The sequence below is a fragment of the Chiloscyllium plagiosum genome, unplaced genomic scaffold (genome assembly GCF_037043375.1).
Source record: "Chiloscyllium plagiosum isolate Xiang-an unplaced genomic scaffold, Cpla_swu_hap1 HiC_scaffold_1, whole genome shotgun sequence".
Lineage (NCBI taxonomy): Eukaryota > Metazoa > Chordata > Chondrichthyes > Orectolobiformes > Hemiscylliidae > Chiloscyllium > Chiloscyllium plagiosum.
Window position 1 is genome coordinate 38,086,517 of NW_028270139.1, and position 20,791 is coordinate 38,107,307.

A 20,791-nucleotide genomic window follows, 5' to 3' on the forward strand; every position below is an offset into this window, starting at 1 on the left:
TTTTGTGGTCTGTACAGTATTGACAAACAATATTACTCAAATAGTTTGATTTTAATTTCTAGTTTTCATTTATAAGTGGGATTTGCCAAGCATACACATCAAAAAAACTTGTAGATCGATAGTAATTAGATAGGTACAGACAGTTGCTTGGAGTGGAGGAGATTTCACAAGCAGATTCCTAACTTCCTTTACTTTAATGTTTACTCAAGCAAGGAGTAATTTTCTGCTACAAGAGAAATTATTACATTGAATAATGCCAGCCAGGAAAGAGTTACAACATATGAATGTTTACTGTCCATGTTCTGTGCATGCTTCTTAGCTCAAGGCAGAAGGGTGACATTCATCGTTGAAGCAATTATAATATACACTCACCATACAATTCCCTGAGCTCCAGATCCAATGGGCTTTAGATTCTGGTAGCGTTTGAGAACTGTGAAGGTAGAATCACCTACTTCTACGCTGTAGAACTGGTTGTCCACTTTGCTTTTACTCATGTTGTAGTGTTTAGCAATATATGAAACATCCACTTGTTTGCCAAATCCCTGAAATTAAAGAGGAGTTATTAAATTATTGTATTTCTGAGATTAGGACAGCATGGTACATATAGCAAAGTAGTCCTGAAATAACCTATTATCTATTCATTATCAGAGTATCCCCTTAGAAATGTGAAAATGTATTCTCTTAAATAATTGGCAATAATTATATAAAATTATCTCCAAGCATGCATCTTCCAAGTCCACTATATATTTTTATCTTGACAATCTTGAATTGTCCAAAGATATATAATAGTCCCAACCCTCACTGGTTAACATGCAGTGAATTATACATTTTACAAGATTACAACATATATTGTTAAAGACAGTGACTGGATTAATGGCAAAGCAAAAGTTGAACTTAATCATGGGGATGGATGTGAGGCCAGTTAATTTGTTATACAGCAAGGCAAAATATGGATTAGAGCTTTCTTTACCAATCAAATGCCTTCTCTAATTATTTATGTTATAAAATTGGATGATGGTACTACTTAAAAATGTGTTGCTGGAAAAGCGCAGCAGGTCAGGCAGCATCCAAGGAGCAGGAGAATCAACGTTTCGGGCATAAGCCCTTCTTCAGGAATGAGGAGGGTGTGCCAAGCAGGCTAAGATAAAAGGTAGGGAGGAGGGACTTGGGAGAGGGGCGTTGGGAATACGATAGGTGGAAGGAGGTGAGGGTGAGGGTGATAGGCCGGAGAGGGGGTGGGGGCGGAGAGGTCGGGAAGAAGATTGCAGGTAAAGAAGGCGGTGCTGAGTCTAAGGGTTGGGACTGAGAACAGGTGGGGGAAGGGGAAATTAGAAAGCTGGAGAAATCTGCATTCATTCCTTGTGGTTGGAGGGTTCCTAGGCGGAAGATGAGGCGCTCTTCCTCCAGGCGTCGTGTTGCTATGGTCTGGCGACGGAGGAGGCCAAGGAACTGCATGTCCTTGGCGGAGTGGGAGGGGGAGTTGGGTTGGTTGGTCCGGGTGTCCCAGAGGTGTTCTCTGAAACGTTCTGCAAGTAGGCGGCCTGTCTCCCCAATGTACAGGAGGCCACATCGGGTGCAGCGAATGCAGTAAATGATGTGTGTGGAGGTGCAGGTGAACTTCTGATGGATATGGAAGGATCCCTTGGGGCCTTGGAGGGAAGTGAGGGGGGAGGTGTGGTGCAAGTTTTGCATTTCTTGCGGTTGCAGGGGAAGGTGCCGGGAGTGGAGGTTGGGTTGGTGGGGGGTGTGGATCTGACGAGGGAGTCGCGGAGGGAGTGGTCTTTCCGGAACGCTGATAGGGGTGGGGAGGGAAATATATACCTGGTGGTGGGGTCTGTTTGGAGGTGGCAGAAATGACGAAGGATGATACGATGTATCTGGAGGTTGGTGGGGTGGTAGGTGAGGAACAGTGGGATTCTGTCCTGGTGACGATTGGAGGGGCTGGGTTCAAGGGTGGAGAGCAGGAAGTGGAGGAGATGCGGTGGAGAGCATCGTCAACCACGTCTGGGAGGAAATTGCTGTTCTTGAAGAAGGAGGCCATCTGGGTTGTTCGGTATTGGAATTGGTCCTCCTGGGAGCAGATGCGGCGAAGGCGAAGGAATTGGGAATATGGGATGGCGTTTTTACAGGGGGCAGGGTGGGAGGAGGTGTAATCTAGGTAGCTGTGGGAGTCAGTCGGTTTATAGTGAATGTCCGTGTTGAGTCGGTTGTCCAAGATAGAAATGGAGAGGTCTAGGAAGGGGAGGGAGGAGTCTGAGACGATCCAGGTAAATTTGAGGTCGGGGTGGAAGGTGTTAGTAAAGTGGATGAACTGTTCAACCTCCTCGTGGGAGCACGAGGTAGCGCCGATACAGTCATCGATGTAGCGGAGGAAAAGGTGGGGGGTGGTGTCAGTGTAGCTGCGGAAGATGGACTGTTCCACTGGAACTACTGGGCACATTAGATCTCCAGACATAATCTGGCTTGATAGATCATATGTTTATTTATTTTTGTTTCCTTAGTTAACATGGTGCTTAGTCACTGAGACATATTAACATAAGGCTGCAGATTTTCTTTAACAACAAAACAGAAGTTTCTTACAGAAGAGAAGAAATAATAAAAGAGCTATGTAAATACTGAAGATAATTAAAATGATCTGTAACACATGACAAAACAAAAGTTCAACCTGTTTTCTGTTATTATCCATTGCAGAGGCTTAAGTCCAGTGATATCATACCCTTCAATGTCCTAACCTTAAGTGTTAGCTTAATTGCCATCTTTCAGTTGCTTTGTCATGGATGAGGAGTTAATTTGATATGTCCTCTCCAGGTCTATGACATGAACATTTCACAAATCTGATAGCTTATGCTTTCTCGGTTCTAGTAGCTTTCAGATTTCTAACCAAACTTTCCTGATTTGCAAATTTTATAAGCTAAACCATTCGGCTATGGTAATTAGTTCTCTGAACTGCCCTGAATTAATTTTATGAGAGAAACTAAATTTTCCTCATGTCAATTCTGGATGTCTCTTCTGAACTAAATTAAAACCTTGTTCAAACTAAGATTCTTCTGAACTGAAAGCATTGTTAATGGTCATCAATGTTTATACTACTTATCATAAAAACAACATCATAAAGTAACCAACATCCATCTGTCTCTATTTTGAAATCAAAATTCCAAAAATTATATAAATTTATGTAAATTACACACTTTTCATCACATTTCTATTGTACCTCTCAAAGTGAAAACAAAAATGTTGCTCTATTGCAATCAGTAGGAATTCATTTTATATGCAGTTACCATTTATCATAGCATAAATATTTAAGAATTATCAGAGGTTAATGTAATTTGTGTGACAGCTGGCTTGTATGTTAACTGTGAGTAGTTAGTGTTAACTATGCGTAGTTAGTTGTGAATTAGTTGAATGTAACCAACTAGCTGATTTAGTTAAAAATTACACAAATATAACATTTAAATAATTACAACATAAAAATGGCATATCAAATGCTTTCATTACAATGTACTCAGTGGAGATTAGTCAAAACTATTACCAAAATCTGTCAGAAGCTTAAGCTTGTTGGAACTAAATAGCACTTTACGTTGCCATTAAAAAGAAGGGCATGAGGGATTCGTAATTTTAAATAGCATTTTCTCAATGCACCTTAATTTTATTAGTACTTCAGAATTTGATGATTTTGTTGATGATGAGGGTCAAGATTAGAATCACAACCACCTTTATTGTTCTCCTTGGTGCCACCAAGTCTTCCCATTTCAAAAATATCCACTACTTTCTTTGTTTGTCCTTTAACCAGAAACTCTGAAAATGTGTGGGCCTTAATGTGAACCGCACGTGCCTTAAAGAAAACTATTCACCAGTTCATACATGTTTGTAATCATTTTTTTTGGAATATAGAAAACTGTTTTGAAAAGCATTATACAAATGATAATACATTATTGTTTAAAGTCTAAGACATGATGGATCTGAAAATCTATGGCCCTTCTAGCACTGCCCCACCGTAAGTCTGTCAAACATGCCGTGGAAGGTTTGAAATGTACAAGTGCCAAGCTTTGCCAGATCCTGAGCTGCTTAGTTTAGACAGGAGCCGATATCAGGGAGGAGTGGCAGTACAAAAGGAGCCTGCCAGGGTGGAAAGGCACTTTTCCCTAGGCTGGCAGAAGAGTAGCATGGTGGAACACTGGGGGATGGGAGATACCCTGGGCTCCTGCGTTGTGCAGGTGATGGCCATATGCTTCTACACAAAAGACTGTTAAAACATAAAAATGGCACATCGAATGCCTGGGTTCCAATGTGCTCAGATGGAGATTCTTTGAAACCATTACCAAAGTCTATCTATCAAAAACCTAAACCAATTGAAACCAAAATAACACCTTATATCTGAAAAAAAAAAGAAATTGCTGGAAAAACTCAACAGACTGAATAGACTGGGACTGTTTTCCCTGGAGTGTCAGAGGCTGAGGGGTGAGTCTTTCATGATTTATAAGACCATGAGGGGGTAAACAGACAATGTCTTTTTCACCGGGGCGAGGGAGTGCAAAACTAGAGGACATAGGTTTAAGGTGAGAGGGAAAAGAGTTAAAAGGGACCTGAGGGGCAACTCTCTCACGCAAAGGGTGGTGCGTGCACGGAATGAGCTGCCAGAGAAACTGGTGGAGGATGGTATATTTGCAGCATATAAAAGGCATCTGGATGGTTATATGATTAGGAAGGGTTTAGAGGGATATGGGCCAAATACTGGCAAATGAGGCAAGATTAATTTAGGATATCTGGTCGGCATGGACATATGGACCGAAGGGTCTGTTTCCATGCTGTACATCTGTATGATGCTCTATGATGCAAGGTCTGGCAGCATCTGTGGAGAGAGACCAGAGTAAATCTTTTGGGTTGAGTGAGCCTTCCTCAGAATTCCCTTCTGAGGAATGGTCTCTCGACCTGAAATGTTAACTCGGATTCCTCTCCACAGATGCTGCCAGACCTGCTGAGCTTTTTCAGCAATTTCTGTTTTGGTTTCTGAATTACAGCATCCGTCTGAGTCTTCCTCTGTGATTGGGATGATTTCTAAATACTTTTGGACATCTACCTCAAAGTAAGCAGACCCTTCCAGCAGAGGCAGCATTCCCTCATTTAATGGGCATCTGCCACATAGTAAACATGTGGAAATGCAAGAAAGCATGATCACTTAGACCTTGAGCTGGATTTTACACTCCCCCACTGGCTGCTTCCAACATGATTTTAAAACCACATGATATTAAGACTGCCTTTCACATAGTCTCCCTTAGCTGTCTGAAATTTTGCAGGGAGTACTGAAGGCATCAGGCAGCCTGTCTACTCTTGGGTTTATTGAGGTCCTTGATTAGCCAATTAATGACCACATAAGCACTCACCCTGTCCTGCTATTTCACTCATGGCAAAGTGAGGCCCATTCCAAGGGTGACCTGGCATCTTTACCTGAGGGGGCTGGCGTCTTCCTTTTTGGTTCACTGGGTCCTTTGTCCTTAGCACCCTGCCTCAGGTCATCCCTTTTCCCCCCACCCTCATCCCAAAGTTCTCTTAAACTCGGACTGCCAACTCTCATATTCCCCACACAGTGATTGGCAGGAAGGTCCTGGCAATATCTGGATCAAACCTCTGAGCCCAGCCTCCAATTCTTTGGGACTGGCTGTTGTCTCTGCATTGACCATCCTTCCCATTTCATGGTCCTGGGACCTCAGGGCTGCCAGCCATCCAACTGAAGAATGGACCTCTTCATGAAATAGGGATGGAAGTCTAGCCTTAAAGAATCCACACTGCTCCAAGAGGTAATTTGCTGCTGGACAGCCACAGCGTGGTATGTGGACTTGTTACTGGCTTGTTTAAGCATGGCTCTTGTGACATCCTGCTTATATCAGACCATCCCTTCTTCATTTGATTTCAGATAAATTGGACTTTCTGCATGGACTATGTTTACAATATGCCTCCATCTCTGTCCTTTGTAAAGAATAGCCTTCACACCCAACATCTTACTTTATGAAACTTACTGCATCAGGACCTCCAATTCTTCAGTGTTGAGAAGCGGTTATCCATTTTCTATGCTGATCCATTTTGAAGAATTAGTCATTCCCCTCCTATAACTTGTCTTTTTAAAGGAAGTTATTAGAACTTTGAAAGCTGCCAATTTGGAACATATGATCTCTCGTCAAGTATACAACAAGCCAAGCTCTTCCTATATCTGTATCCTATTCAGCTTAGCAGGCAGATTTTATGTCTCAGAGATTTTATGTGCTATAGGTCCAAGTTTATACACTCCAAGTTCAATTTTGCTAGTTGAGGGCCATAGAATATCTGGTACAGATCTGCTGAGGACTGATCTTCATTTGAGGACTGGTGTTAATGAATCTATGATAGTAGCAGGTTCCGATTCCATTTCCTCTTCAGCCTGTGTTCATGCTGTATGACGCTACTCTGCCAAAGATTTACAAAAGGTGACAGAGTTGGTACCGATGTGGAGAGATGGTGGCCTCATAGGTCATCTCAAGATTCCAAAACCTGCAGGACAGTTTCAAATTGTGAAAGGGTCAGTCAGGATGAGGTAGCGGGGAGTACTGTCCAATTAATGGTCCTTTAAGCTCCTTGAAAAGCTTATTAAGTGGTCTGTCCAGCACAGTAACACAGCCTAGCACTGGCAGTGTGGCTCAGTGGTTAGCACTGCTGCCTTGCAGCACCAGGGACACAGGTTTGATTCCAGCCTCGGGTTACCATCTGTGCATGTTCTCCCTGTGTCTGCGTGGGTTTCCTACTACAGTCCAAGGATGTGCAGGTTAAGTGAATTAACCATTCAAAATTGCCCATAATGTTCAGGGATGTGTAGGTCAGTTGCATTAGTCAGAGGTTAAATGTAGATTAGGGGAATGGGTTTGGATGGTGTGGTGGGTTGGTGTGGATGTGTTGGGCCAAATGGCCTGTTTCCACACTGTAGGGGTTCTATGATTTTCAAATTGTTTTAATACTGAGCCATTGAGCCCGACCAGTCTAGCAGTAGTATTCATTGTAAGCCCAAATAAGATTCTTTGAAGATATTTCTGAGAGGTACCTGCGAAGCCAACTACAAGCAGAATGAATGCTGGCCCCTACCTCGCCGTGCCAAGGCCATGCCCACCTTGTTTGACTGCCTGGGTTTCTGAGGAGCTGCCTTCAGATTTGTAAAACAGCAGCAGCAGCACCTCATGGTTAGACATGGCTGCTGCCTGTCTTTGCCACTGCTGGGAGGCAGGCAGTTTCTGATACCAGGCAGCACTCAGAACATTCTTTATTCTCCATATGGTCTACTGGTCCAAGGGACCCAATTACTCGTCTGCATCCATTCAATTTCTTAGCATTATGGTATTTCAGGAAATAAACTCATTGAGCCATTGAGCCTGTTGAGTGATGCTACAATCCTCATGCTGTTCAGAATACAACATAGGAGGTTCAACTCTCGCTACTTGCACATACGACATAGCTTACAAACTTCACTTCCAGTCTGCGTGAAATCTCCAGTTGGAAATTCCAAATCCAAGATCCTAATTTATTTAAATGGTCATGCTAATCTCCACACTTTAAAGACATGAGTAGAGCTTTCCTTTAATGCGTGCATAATTGCATTCTGACTCAATAGGGCACAATTTAATTTTCTATGGTAGACAGATCAATGGAAATAAAAGTCAGGAGAGCTATAAAGCAGACATAATGGCTTGATAGCACTCATTTTGCACTACTGCACTAAGTCAAGATCTAACTTGTGTTAGGAATCCCAAAAGCACAAATAAAAAGAGAAGTTGCTGGAAAAACTCAGCAGGTCTGGCAGCATCTGTGGAGAGAAAGCAGAGGTAATGTTTTAGGTCCAGTAACCCTTCTTTAGAACTGTATTCTCTCCACAGATGCTGCTAGACCTGCTGAGTTTTTCCAGTAGTTTCTGTTTTTGCTTCTGATTTCAAGCATCCGCAGTTCTTCCAGTTTTTTGCTTCGAGATCATTCACACTTTGACTCAGTAATGAGGCGTCCCAAGATAGCAGACCTAGAAACAACAGTTACATCTGGGAAACAATAATAGTGACTCAGATTTTGATGTCAGCGACAAAATGATGATGCTTGCCACTGATGTTGAAGATGGCTGCCTTAGTGGTCTCTGTGCCATGGATGGTCCTTTTTCCAGTTAAGTTGATTCTGTCGCCAAGCCAAAGCCATCTCCAGGGATCCTGTTATTGTCATGTGATCAAACAGAGAGAGCACACTGACACATTCCCATAGACAGGAAATCAGGAAACGAGATGCACTGATTGTCCATTAGAAAATGAAATAAATGGTTGGGACATACACATGGGATGAAAGTTAAAGTTGAAAGATCAATGACAATCTTCAAAAGGTAGTTTAGCATTGTGTACTTTGAAGAAATAATTTGATTTTGACATTCCACAAGTGAAAAATTAGTTTATCATGGCCAGATGAGTTTTTCAACAGAAACTATGAATTTAATATGTTGTTCAAAGTCCAGTTACACCGAACTAAATTAGGTATAACGCTTTCAAGGATTTTACAGTGAGACTAACAATATAAAAGGGCAGGTTCTCATCAGTTAACTGATCTCTACATGAGGGATTTCAACAGTGCCTATAGGGAGAAGCATAGAAGCACTGACAGCAACTTCTAGATTTCCACATTTAACAAACAATATTTCACTCACAAAGTTGCTGTCAACTTCAAAGGAGTACTGATGGTAAACACTACTATTTCTCCATCATGAAGAGCACAAAATCCAGAAAAATCAAGCAATTATATCTTGTACTGGGGAGAATAAACTCAAATACAAATTAAAGATTGAATTTCAAATGATCAAATCAATGGGTGATGTTATAGTACTTAAATAAATCTTTAAGGATATACCAGCATTTGTTTTGTTCCACAGTTTCAAAACTCATGACCTCCAAAACCCAGAAGGAGCAGGACAGCAGACACATGGGAATGTCACCATCCATATGTTCCCCTCTACACCACATACAACTCAAGCATGGAAGTATATCCCTGTACTTTCACAGTCATGGGGTTAAACTCTGAACTCCTTTCCAAACAGCACTTTGGATGTAGCTGCGTGACATATACTGCAGTAGTTCAAGAGGTGGATCACCACCACTTTCTCTAGGACAATTAGGGATGTGAAAGAAATTTTGGACTTGCTGACTATCCTACAACCTATCAGTGAATTAAAAAAAACAATGTGGGGAGGTTAAAGGCATATCAAGGTGTGGAGGTGCTGGTGTTGGAACGGGGTAGGCAGGGTCAGAAATCGTACCACATCAGGTTATAGTTCAACAGATTTATTTAAAATCATAAGCTTCCAGAGCGCTGCTCCAACATCTGGTGAAGTCATGCAAAGGGCTAATAAGTGCACAGTTAACAATGTGATGCAAAATGGAATAAGAGAGTATCAAGTTAGACAAGTAATGAAAACAAATTCCACAATGCCAAAATAAGATGTTATTACTAAAACCTTCAAAAAGTAGGAAGTCATCAAAAGAGCAAGGCTATAAGCATAGGATTTTAGTTGTCAATTGTTCCAATCATTTCCCTCTGATACAGAATAAATATTGGTTTCCTTTGATTTCTGCATTTCTTGTGATTTTTCCTGATAAGCGCAAGGCAAAAAGCTTTGACAAGATGTGTCCTTTTTAGAAATACTGAGGTTTCATGCTACACAACCACACTTAAGGATTTCTTTCAGCATTGTAGCAGCAAGGAGATTAACAAAGAAAAGCTGAAATCCCATAAGCACACCAAAGGGTGGCAACCACTGATGAATCAGAAATGGGTAATGCTCTAAATGGTTACTTCCTCGAGGTTTTCACGAGGGAAGGTGCTGGGAATGTAGCAATCATCATAGGAGCTTCTGTAACTAAATTGATTAACATCACTTGCAAGAAAATTGCTAATAGGCTCAAATAAATCCCTGCAGATATAGATTATGATGCTAAATTAGGCAATATGCATAACAGTGATAATCACCATGAATGACTCAGTGAGTACAGGGTAGTTTCCTAAGGAAAAGACTCGAAACATTAACTTTTTCTCATTCTATAGACGCTCCCAGATTTATGAGTTCCTCCAGGTTTTCTGTTTTTGTCTCAGCTTTCCAACATGCACCATATTTTGCTTTTCTTAGTAGTTTCCATAAGATGGGAAGTAAGCAAATAAATCATGGAATCCCTGCAGTGTTGGGAGCAGACCATTCAGCCCACACAGACCCTCTGAAGAGTATCCCAGCCAGACCCTCACCCTAACCTATCCCTGTATTCTCCATAGCCAATCAACTCAACTTGCACATCTTTTGACTGTAGGAGGAAGCCCACACAGACATAGGGAGAACATGCAAACCCCACACAGACAGTTTCCTGAGGGTGGAAATGAACCGAGGTCCCTGGTGCTGTGAGTCTGCAGTGCTAACCACTGAGCCACTGTGTCACCCTTTAAAAACCTTAAATATTTGATTTTTCTTAAAACAGTGTATTTCTTTGGCACATCATTCGTATCGTTAATGCATGTTTCTACTTCTTTCCTGAGATGATATGTGACATTATCTAGCATTGATTGGCTTTGTTATCTGTTGTGTTATGTTTATTCCACCCTTCCTTAATCTGATCCTAATATACCCTTCTGAACCTATGAGTGGGCACGCTATGAGTGGGATTCTTCCTCCCAGGAGGTGGTTCGGGGGAGGGGGGGGGGGGGTTATAGATTGTTTCGGATGGCTATAGCCAACTGTTCGTTTAAATGGTGCACCTGGAATATTAAGGGGAGTCATTCACTGCTTAAGAGAAAAAATATACTTTCAAGCCTTAAAAAAGAAAGGGTCAATGTAGCCTTGCTACAAGAAACACATCTAACTCGTAAGGAGCACTTAAAATTATAGCAGGGAGGGTTTGGACAGGGCTTTTCCTCATCCTTTAATTCAAAAAGTAGGGGAGTTGCTCTCCTCATCCAAAAGAATCTCCCATTTCAACTGTTAGTCCAAATTAAGGACGAGTATGGATGGTTTATGATCTTAAAGCTTTAATATATGGAGAGGAGTATGGGATCTTGAATGAATATTGCCCCCGGTACACCCCCTCAAATCTTTAATGGATGCACTTTCCAGGTTGATGGTCCTTGGGATGCGTCATACATTTACAGGGGGAGACTTTAATATTAGAAGAGTACTAAATATGGTTCAGGCATGCCTGCAAGGTTCGATTCCAGGCTTGGTAGTCTCCCTAGATGCAGAGAAAGCATTTGACTAGGTGGAGTGGCTATACTTCTTTTATGTTCTGGAATGGTTTGGTCTTGGTTGGGTCTTTGCCAGGTGGGTGGCAGTATTATATAGTGACCCAAAAGCAGCAGTTCTCACTAATGGTATAAGGTCTGACAATTTTAGCATCTGCAGAGGCAGCCAAAAAAGGTGGCCTCTTTCAGCCCTTTACCATTTAGATTAGTGATTGAGCCATTAGCAGAGGCCACCCAGAGGGACCCCAATATAACTGCCCCAGAGGTAGGATCAGGAGGGCATGAGATCACCCTCTATGCAGATGATGTTCTTCTCTTTTTAACCGATCCGTTGATATCTGTGCCCCGTTTAATACAAGTGATTAATCTATTTGGTTCTTTCTCGGAGTATAAAATCAATTTTATGAAGTCGGAGGCCATGCCTGTGGGGGGGTCTAATTAGAGTACCCGATCTTGAGGGTTGAATCCGTTTCCCTTTCAGGTGGCCACAGGGAGGTTTCCTGTATTTGGGCATTTTTATCACCACGGCCTTATATAAAGCTAACTGTGCAATTGCTAGGGAAGGCAGGACCTTCAGCGTTGGGAGGATCTTTCAATATCCTGGTTAGGTAGGATAGCTCTGGTCAAAATGAATGTTCTTCCTTGTTTATTATATCCCATGGGAATGCTCCCTTTGATGCTGCCTAGGCAAGCACTGCAGAGGCTTTACAGGTGGCTCAGATCTTTCATCTGGCATCATAGGCAGCCTCTTATTAAGCTTGCTAAATTGCAGCTTCCGCAGGGGATGGGAGGAGTGGATTTCCCAGATTTTAAGAAATATCAATTAAGTTGCCTATTATCCTATATGGCTGATTGGGCTTACCAGGACCCACGGTCAATCTGGCTGGACATCGAAGCCTCCCGGGCAGCATGCCCCCTCATTAATTTGTTATTTATGGACAAGATGCTGTTATGGACCATTGCAGAAATCGGATTGTCCTTAACACGGTTAAAGCATGGAGAATGATGTGACAAGTTGAGGGCAACTTACAAAAAAAAAACTTCCCCTTTAACTCCCATAGTAGGAATGTTCGGGTTCCGGCTGGGATTGATGGATTCTGACTTTCGGCTCTGGGAGTCTACAGGAGTCTCCTGTTTGGGAGATTTATTTGATGGAGAGATCATGATGTCTTTCAAGCAGCTGAGCCAGCTGAACTATCAAGGATGGACCTCTTTTGTTACTTTCAGGTCACAGAGAGTGGGAACTCGGCCGGGACAATCACAAAGGCCAACCTCCCATCTGCCAGGCTGCCAGCATTCTCAAAGATCCATCCCACCCTGGCAATGTTTATCTACAACCTCTACCATCGGGAAGAAGGTACAGAAGCCTGAACACACGCACCAGCCGGTTTCGAAACAGTTTCTACCCCACTGTTGTTAGAATTCTGAATGGACTCACAAACTCTTAATATTTGCCTGTACCTGTGTTTTTGTTTTTGCTGCTGTTTACCTGTCATTTACTTATCTATGCTATGTGAGCTACCTTTATTGCTCACAAGACAAAGCTTTTCACTGTGCCTCGGTACACGTGGCGATAAATTCAATTCAATTAAGGACTTTATATAGAAAAAGACTACATTGATGGTTAGTCTCTATAAGTCGGATGTGGAGAGCAGAGTACTTCGGTCCACGGATACTATCTCAGTCAGCACCCCCTATCATTTATTAGGGGATTGTGTCTCAAAGGACATTGAGCAGCTGTGCAGAATCTGGACTTAAGCATTGGGAGTGGAAATCTCGTCAAAGGTGTGGGGGGATATTTGAGAGAATTTAAGGAAGATTTCAATTTGTAACAGGACGCAGGCTATGCAGCTGAAGGTACTCCACAGGGCTTAATTGGCACCGAAGCGGCTTGCGAAATTTAAGACAGGAGCATCCCCTGTATGCCCCAAATGTAAAACTGATGTTGGTACTCTTCCCCTTTGTTTGTGGTCATGCCACAAGCTTTGTAGGTATTGGGGCGCTACAGCAAGTGTTTTGGAAGGGGTCTTGGGAACAGAGGTCAAGGTGGATCCAGTGTCCCTCCTCTTGGGTTTGTGAATCTCCTCTCTTTGGATGTGCATGGGAAGAAACTGTTTAATATTCTTTCATTTTGTGCGAGGGAGAACATTCTGATGAGCTGGAGAGTGTCAGAGAATCCCCCCAGGGCTCTCGGGGTGGCATAGGTTAGTTATGGAGCACATCCCCCTGGACCTCCTCACGAGTATGATGCACCAGAAAGTGGCACTCTTTTATAGGATGTGGCGGCCCTTTTTGAAGTATATAGATACAGACCTAATGGCTATGTTGGTTAGGGTCTTTGTGTAGCCATGAGGGCTGTGTCTGGCGGGGCGGGGCCACTGGGAGGAAGAATCCTGAACAAATACGGGTTTGCTTACTATATGCTTCCTGTGATGGGGAGCTTTGATGGGATTGCGTTGAGTATGGTAACTTAACTTGGTTCAACTCGGTTCAATTTAGGTTTTTTTTATTTAGTTTTTTATTGAATTGTAGTTTGCGTGGGTATTGTTTTCTCTTTGTTCTTTCTTTTTCTTCTCAGTTGTTTGTGCAGTAGAGTAGTATTTGCTTACTGTTATTGCTGTTAGATTATAAGATTGCGATATTATTTTGTCATTATGCCATAATTTTGTAAAAAATTCAATATCATTTCTCAATAAAAATATTGACAAAAAAGACTACATTGCTTTGCCCTAGATTGTGCCAGAGAATTGTTGAGGATGCACTCATGCCAGTAAGTGGAGAGTATCCCATCATACTCCTGACTTTCATCACTGCAGGACTAAGGTGGAATATGACTTCTTCCAATTTGGCACTTGGATGGAATGGCTACAGTGCTAATTGTTTGATAAGAAGTGATTGCTGGCATCTATTGGTAGCTCTGTTGATGTACTGTGCATCCTTTCCTGGGCAAAACCATCTGTGGAACATCCTTTAATGTGGAATCCTTTGGTCAAGTTGGGGCTGTTTCTGTCACACCCTCTAGCATTTGCTGTCAGGATCTTCTGCTCACTGTGAGAGTGTTTCTGCCACAATCTCCTGAGGGAGCAAGTCATCTGAATCACCTGAGGCATGATCTCTTGGGCAGTCCATTTGAAGTCTACCCCTGAAGAAGGTTGTGGGGAGCTTCCATCCTTGTAGTCTGTTGGCAGGAGCTCTGCAGAAATCCCTATCTTTTGTCAGTCTCTTCCCTTGCAGTTTCTGAGTTGAGGCTGGAGCACTCTGCCATTCTCCAATGTCTGTGAGGTGCCTTTTCAGGCTTTCTGCTTGCATGTGGTGCTCGAGGCTGCATTTTGCATTTGGTATATTTTTCAAGGCTTCAGTCAAACTCGTTCTGTTCTCTAAAAACAGTTTCTCTTGGGCCTCTGCTTCAGGCTCATCATCCACTTTGTTCCTTGCTTCCTGTGAGCCCTGGAATTCCCAGGACCTCTGCCACTACCTGGAGTGGAATTGGATGCACTCCCTGGCAGTTTGTCATTGCTGTATGGGCAGACTTGTTCCACCAGGGAGTATTCTCAATGTGGTTGGCCTGTATCAGGTCGTGCCACACCTATGGCAATTATTCATCACCATCCATTTGTTTGAGTGTTATTCTTTATGACATGCAGACATTTCTGCTGCTCTTTAAATCTGAGAATTTGTGTCTTATAGTGGAGACAGACTTTCACCTATGTGGGAAATATGTTTGAGTCCATATTACCCGTAACGTCAGCATCGTACACGCTCTCATTGTGTCTTAACTTTCCACAAGCAAAACCATGGACAATCCACGTGGACAATAGCTTCTGGCCTGAAGTAAATGGAAGTAAACATTTGGAAAGATGTAAAACAGCCTGGAGCTTCATAATCACCCAGACTACATGATCACACAAAGCCCAAATGATCCCAATCGTTTTTTTTTCACATAAAGATCTAGTTACTGCATTGTAATGTCACAACAGCACACACAGTGAAATCTCACTTGAATGTGCTCTTTATTATATCATACCTTACCATTAGTATCTAGTTAGAGATTTGCTCAGTAATCCATAATGGCTTATCACATTTTCAGTTGACACAAAGCTCTATTACTCATCCCCAATCAAGAACTTGGCCTTATTAATGTTCAGTAAATTTGAATTTGCACTGTAAAATGACACCTTGATCCATAAGCTAACTACTTATTACGTGAACTATTTTTAATCAGATTGTCGCCAAGACCATTCTGAAGATTAATTGTTCCATTTAAATTAGAATGGGTTTTTGGCAAAATAAAGTTAAATTAAACATATCTCAGTTAAAGTTAATAGGCATTAACTAATAAAGCAATAAGGAGGCACCTTATATTTTCTTAGGGAGTCTTTCAGTCTCCTGCTGTAACTCTGTGGGTGACTGGTACAGCCCTCAGGGAAACGCTATGATTCACCTACACTAGATCTTCATTATTTGAGTTTCCTTGTGCTTCATAAAGTGTGAAACCTCTGTTCAACAACAACAACCACAACTTGCATTTGTATAGTGTCTTTGACATAGTAAAATATCCTGAGGTGCTTCAAAGGAGTGTTATACAAAGGAAAATTGACACCTCATCACCTGAGGAGATATTGGGACAGAGGGCAACAAGCTTGGTCAAAGAGTTAAGAAGGACCTTTAATGAAGAGAGACAACTGGAAAGGTGGGAAGGTTTAGGGAGGGAATTCCAGCAGTTAAGGAAAGCAGGTTACCAGAGATAAAGCAGATACAATAGGGGATGCACAAGAGATGAGAATTAGAAGAATGCAGAGATCTCAGAGGATTGGAGGGTCTGCAGGAAGCTTCAGTGACAAGAAGGGGTGAGGCAATAGAAAGATTTAAAAACCAGAATTTTTAAATCAGGAAACACTGACCTGGAAGTCAATGTCAGAGAGCAACTGTTTTCAAAAAGCAAATGTTTACCAAGGTGCAATTTCATGTGCAAGAATTCCCTATGCTAGGGATTGCTAAATGTTTTGACTCATTTAAGAGTCAAATAACCTCAGGACAATGAAATGGCCAATGAGGTCAGATGACCAACAGGTTCTGGATTGCACCTGAGGAGGACAGGGCAGTAAAACAGCCAGAAACCTCAAAGAACTCTGAAATCAATAAGTGATTCTTGATCTGCCCATCAATGACCTGGGAAAACTATTGCTAGAATTGCAGTCAACGTTTTCTTGGTATCTCCTGCCAGGCTATGCAAAGCACCACAATGTCCTACAGTCATGCACAGATAGGTGCTAGAGTTCTGTTTGCACTCAATTATCACCCCCATGAGATATCTTCCTTACAACCCTATAAACTCCAACAGGGTGATTAGGAGGGCACTGGTGTGCACAATCATGGTGTTATTTTTAGAATCATAACTAAGGAATTTTGGTGCCTGTATCTGACTCATTTGTCAGTCTTAATAAACTGCAAGAGGATCCATGTGGCTTGTTGCATCATGTTCCAGAAAAATGACAAACTTTAGTTTCATGTCCAAGTAAAGTCATAATCACTGTGTAACTATTGCAATATCTTTCAAAGTTAAATCACTGAATATTACATTTTATTTCGTGTGATTCTTAAGTGATTTTCCCCTTCATATAGGTTTCATTTTTTAAACAGATATTTTAAAGCATGAGAGGAGATAAACGACCTTCTCTGAAGCGTTTGCCAAAACTGCTTCTTTCCATTTTTCTGTTTGCTTTAAATGTTGCTGAAGCAGATTTTTCTTGGATACTTTTGGAGATATAGAGCCTGGATGGTAGCTAAGGTAGGGTCTTGTGCTCAAATTCGGATTTGGAGCAAGCCACCCTTTTAATTAAAGCAGTTGCAAATCATAACGGTATTGATTTGTTTTTAATTCACTCATGGGACATGGGCATCACTGATGTATTGCCCAGCCCTAGTTGCCCTTGAGAAGGTGCTAGTAAGCTGCCTTCTTGAGCCACTGCCTTAGGTAGACCCACAATGCTGTTAGGGAGGGAAATCCAAGAATGGTGAGCCAACAACAGTGAAGGACTGATGATATATTTCCAAGTCAGGGTAGTGAATGGTTTGGAGGGGAACTTGCAGGTGGTGGTGTTCCCATGTATCTGTTACCCTTGCCCTTCCAGATGGGAGTGGTTGTGAGTTTGGAATGTGCTGTCTAAGAACATTTGATGAATTTCTGCAAGGCATCTTGATTGCTATGTAAATTCCTGCTTGCATTCATTGATGATGTTCAATGTATTTTAAGATTAGCTCTTTATATAGTTGTCTGCTCTAACAGTGTCCAGCTGGCTGACAGCAAAAAAAAAGAGTCATTTCAATTTCAAAACTTTAGAGATATATCTGATGTCATCATAGTCATGAAAATGGATAATAAATATTTGATTTTCACCATGTGATTTTAACCGGAGATTGACAAGGATTGCAAACTGGTTTTTAAAGGAGGATACTGAAGATCCTAACTGGCTGCTGTGATCACCTGACAAGCCCAGACAACCCACATGGTATTTGTCACGGCACCCCCTCAATATATAATTTCAGTTACATCACACTGTAAAGCTTTGCTATAAATTCTGTGACTTACAATCTTATACTCCATAACCTGATGAAGGAACAGCGCTCCAAAAGCTAGTGCTTCCAATTAAACCTGTTAGACTGTAACCTGGTGTTGTGTGATTTTTAACTTTGTACACCCCAGTCCAACACCGGTATCTCCAAATCATTTACAAAAAACAGCTGCTACAGGGCCACAATTTTTATAAAAAAGGATTGAAAGTGAGGTGTCAAGAAATTCACATCACTTGTTTTACTGACACTTGCATGATAACTTCACATCTTGAAGATGAATGGTTATCTGTTTACTTCAGTTTGGGAGAAAAACGATTGAGCTAGACCAGGAATATACAATGGAATCACATCCTTAAGTAACTGGCAGGGAGAAAGCAGTATAGACTGGAAACAGCAAGGAGGTGGAAAGCTATAATTTTCTCTCTGTCTCAACCTCATGGGAAAAACAAATAACTCGTGTGAGAAATCAAGGGGTACTACAGGCCTTGCCACTCCTGAGGAAGCAAGAAAGTAGTTATGCAGTTAGGGCTCACATTTCACGCTCACAAAAAGACTGCACACTGCACATTGTCTTTATCTTCCTGTCTGTAGTAGAAACCCAGTTCCCCGATGTGTTTTTAAAGTGTGATTTTGCGCATACAGGGAAAGCTTGATTATCTGAACAATTTCATTCCGATAATTGATTATTCGGTTAATTGATTCATGCCGCTCCTCTGGGACTTGGAGTTTTCGGTTAGGTCTGCTCCCCATTCAGGAGACTGGCACGAACCCTCGCCCAACTCCAACACTGTCCCACCACCCGCCCCACAACCCCATCCAATACTGCACCCCGCCCACACCACAATGCCGTCCAACTCCTCCCACCACCCACCCCCCAACTCCATCCAACACTGCACCCCGCCCACACCCCAATCCTGTCCAACACCTCCCACCACCCGCCCCCCAACCCCATCCAACACTGCACCCTGCCCACACCCCAATCCTGTCCAACACCTCCCACCACCCGCCCCCCAACCCCATCCAACACTGCACCCCGCCCACACCCCAACCCCGTCCAACACTGCACCCCGCCCACACCCCAACCCCGTCCAACACCGCACCCCGCCCACACCCCAACCCCGTCCAACACCGCACCCCGCCCACACCCCAACCCCGTCCAACACCGCACCCCGCCCACACCCCAACCACGACCAACACTGCGCCCCGCCCACACCCCAACCCCGTCCAACACTGCGCCCCGCCCACACCCCAACCCCGTCCAACACTGCACCCCGCCCACACCCCAATCCTGTCCAACACTGCACCCCGCCCACACCCCAACCCCGTCCAACACTGCACCCCGCCCACACCCCAACCCCGTCCAACACTGCACCCCGCCCACACCCCAACCCCGTCCAACACCGCACCCCGCCCACACCCCAACCCCGTCCAACACCGCACCCCGCCCACACCCCAACCCCGTCCAACACCGCGCCCCGCCCACACCCCAACCCCGTCCAACACCGCACCCCGCCCACACCCCAACCCCGTCCAACACCGCACCCCGCCCACACCCCAACCCCGTCCAACACCGCACCCCGCCCACACCCCAACCCCGTCCAACACCGCGCCCCGCCCACACCCCAACCCCGTCCAACACCGCGCCCCGCCCACACCCCAACCCCGTCCAACACTGCGCCCCGCCCACACCCCAACCCCGTCCAACACTGCGCCCCGCCCACACCCCAACCCCGTCCAACACTGCTCCCCACCCACACCCCAACCCCGTCCAACACTGCACCCCGCCCACACCCCAACCCTGTCCAACACCTCCCACCACACGCCCCCCCAACTCCATCCAACACTGCACCCCGCCCACACCCCAACCCCGTCCAACACTGCGCCCCGCCCACACCACAACCCCGTCCAACACTGCACCCCGCCCACACCCCAACCCCGTCCAACACTGCACCCCGCCCACACCCCAACCCCGTCCAACACTGCACCCCGCCCACACCCCAACCCCGTCCAACACTGCACCCCGCCCACACCCCAACCCCGTCCAACACTGCACCTCGCCCACACCCCAACCCCGTCCAACACTGCACCCCGCCCACACCCCAACCCCGTCCAACACTGCACCCCGCCCACACCCCAACCCTGTCCAACACCTCCCACCACACGCCCCCCCAACTCCATCCAACACTGCACCCCGCCCACACCCCAACCCTGTCCAACACTGCACCCCGCCCACACCCCAACCCTGTCCAACACTGCACCCCGCCCACACCCCAACCCCATCCAACACTGCGCCCCACCCACACCACAACCCCGTCCAACACTGCACCCCGCCCACACCCCAACCCCGTCCAACACTGCACCCCGCCCACACCCCAACCCCGTCCAACACTGCACCCCGCCCACACCCCAACCCTGTCCAACACTGCACCCCGCCCACACCCCAACCCCGTCCAACACTGCACCCCGCCCACACACCAACCCTGTGCAACACCTCCCACCACACGCCCCCCCAACTCCATCCAACACTGCACCCCGCCCACACCCCACCCCTGTCCAACACTGCACCCCGCCCACACCCCAACCCTGTCCAACACTGCACCCCGCCCACACCCCAACCCCGTCCAACACTGCACCCAGCCCACTCCCCAACCCTGTCCAACACTGCACCTCGCCCACACCCCAACCCCGTCCAACACTGCACCCTGCCCACACCCCAACCCCGTCCAACACTGCACCCCGCCCACACCCCAACCACGACCAACACTGCACCCCGCCCACACCCCAACCCCGTCCAACACTGCACCCCGCCCACACCCCAACCACGACCAACACTGCACCCCGCCCACACCCCAACCACGACCAACACTGCACCCCGCCCACACCCCAACCACGACCAACACTGCACCCCGCCCACACCCCAACCCCGTCCAACACTGCACCCCGCCCACACCCC

The 20,791-nt window shown here is 44.8% G+C and overlaps 1 protein-coding gene across 5 annotated transcripts in view; it reads right to left on the reverse strand.

The window, feature by feature from the left end:
• The window catches only part of mapk10 (mitogen-activated protein kinase 10), a 210,687-nt gene that overhangs the window by 101,201 nt on the left and 88,695 nt on the right, over positions 1-20,791 (reverse strand). For all 5 annotated transcript variants that reach the window (XM_087985843.1, XM_087985846.1, XM_087985840.1 and 2 more), the window contains one exon: positions 373-542. In XM_087985843.1, coding sequence (XP_087841969.1) covers positions 373-542 — 170 coding nt within the window. The remainder of the gene's footprint in view (positions 1-372; positions 543-20,791) is intronic.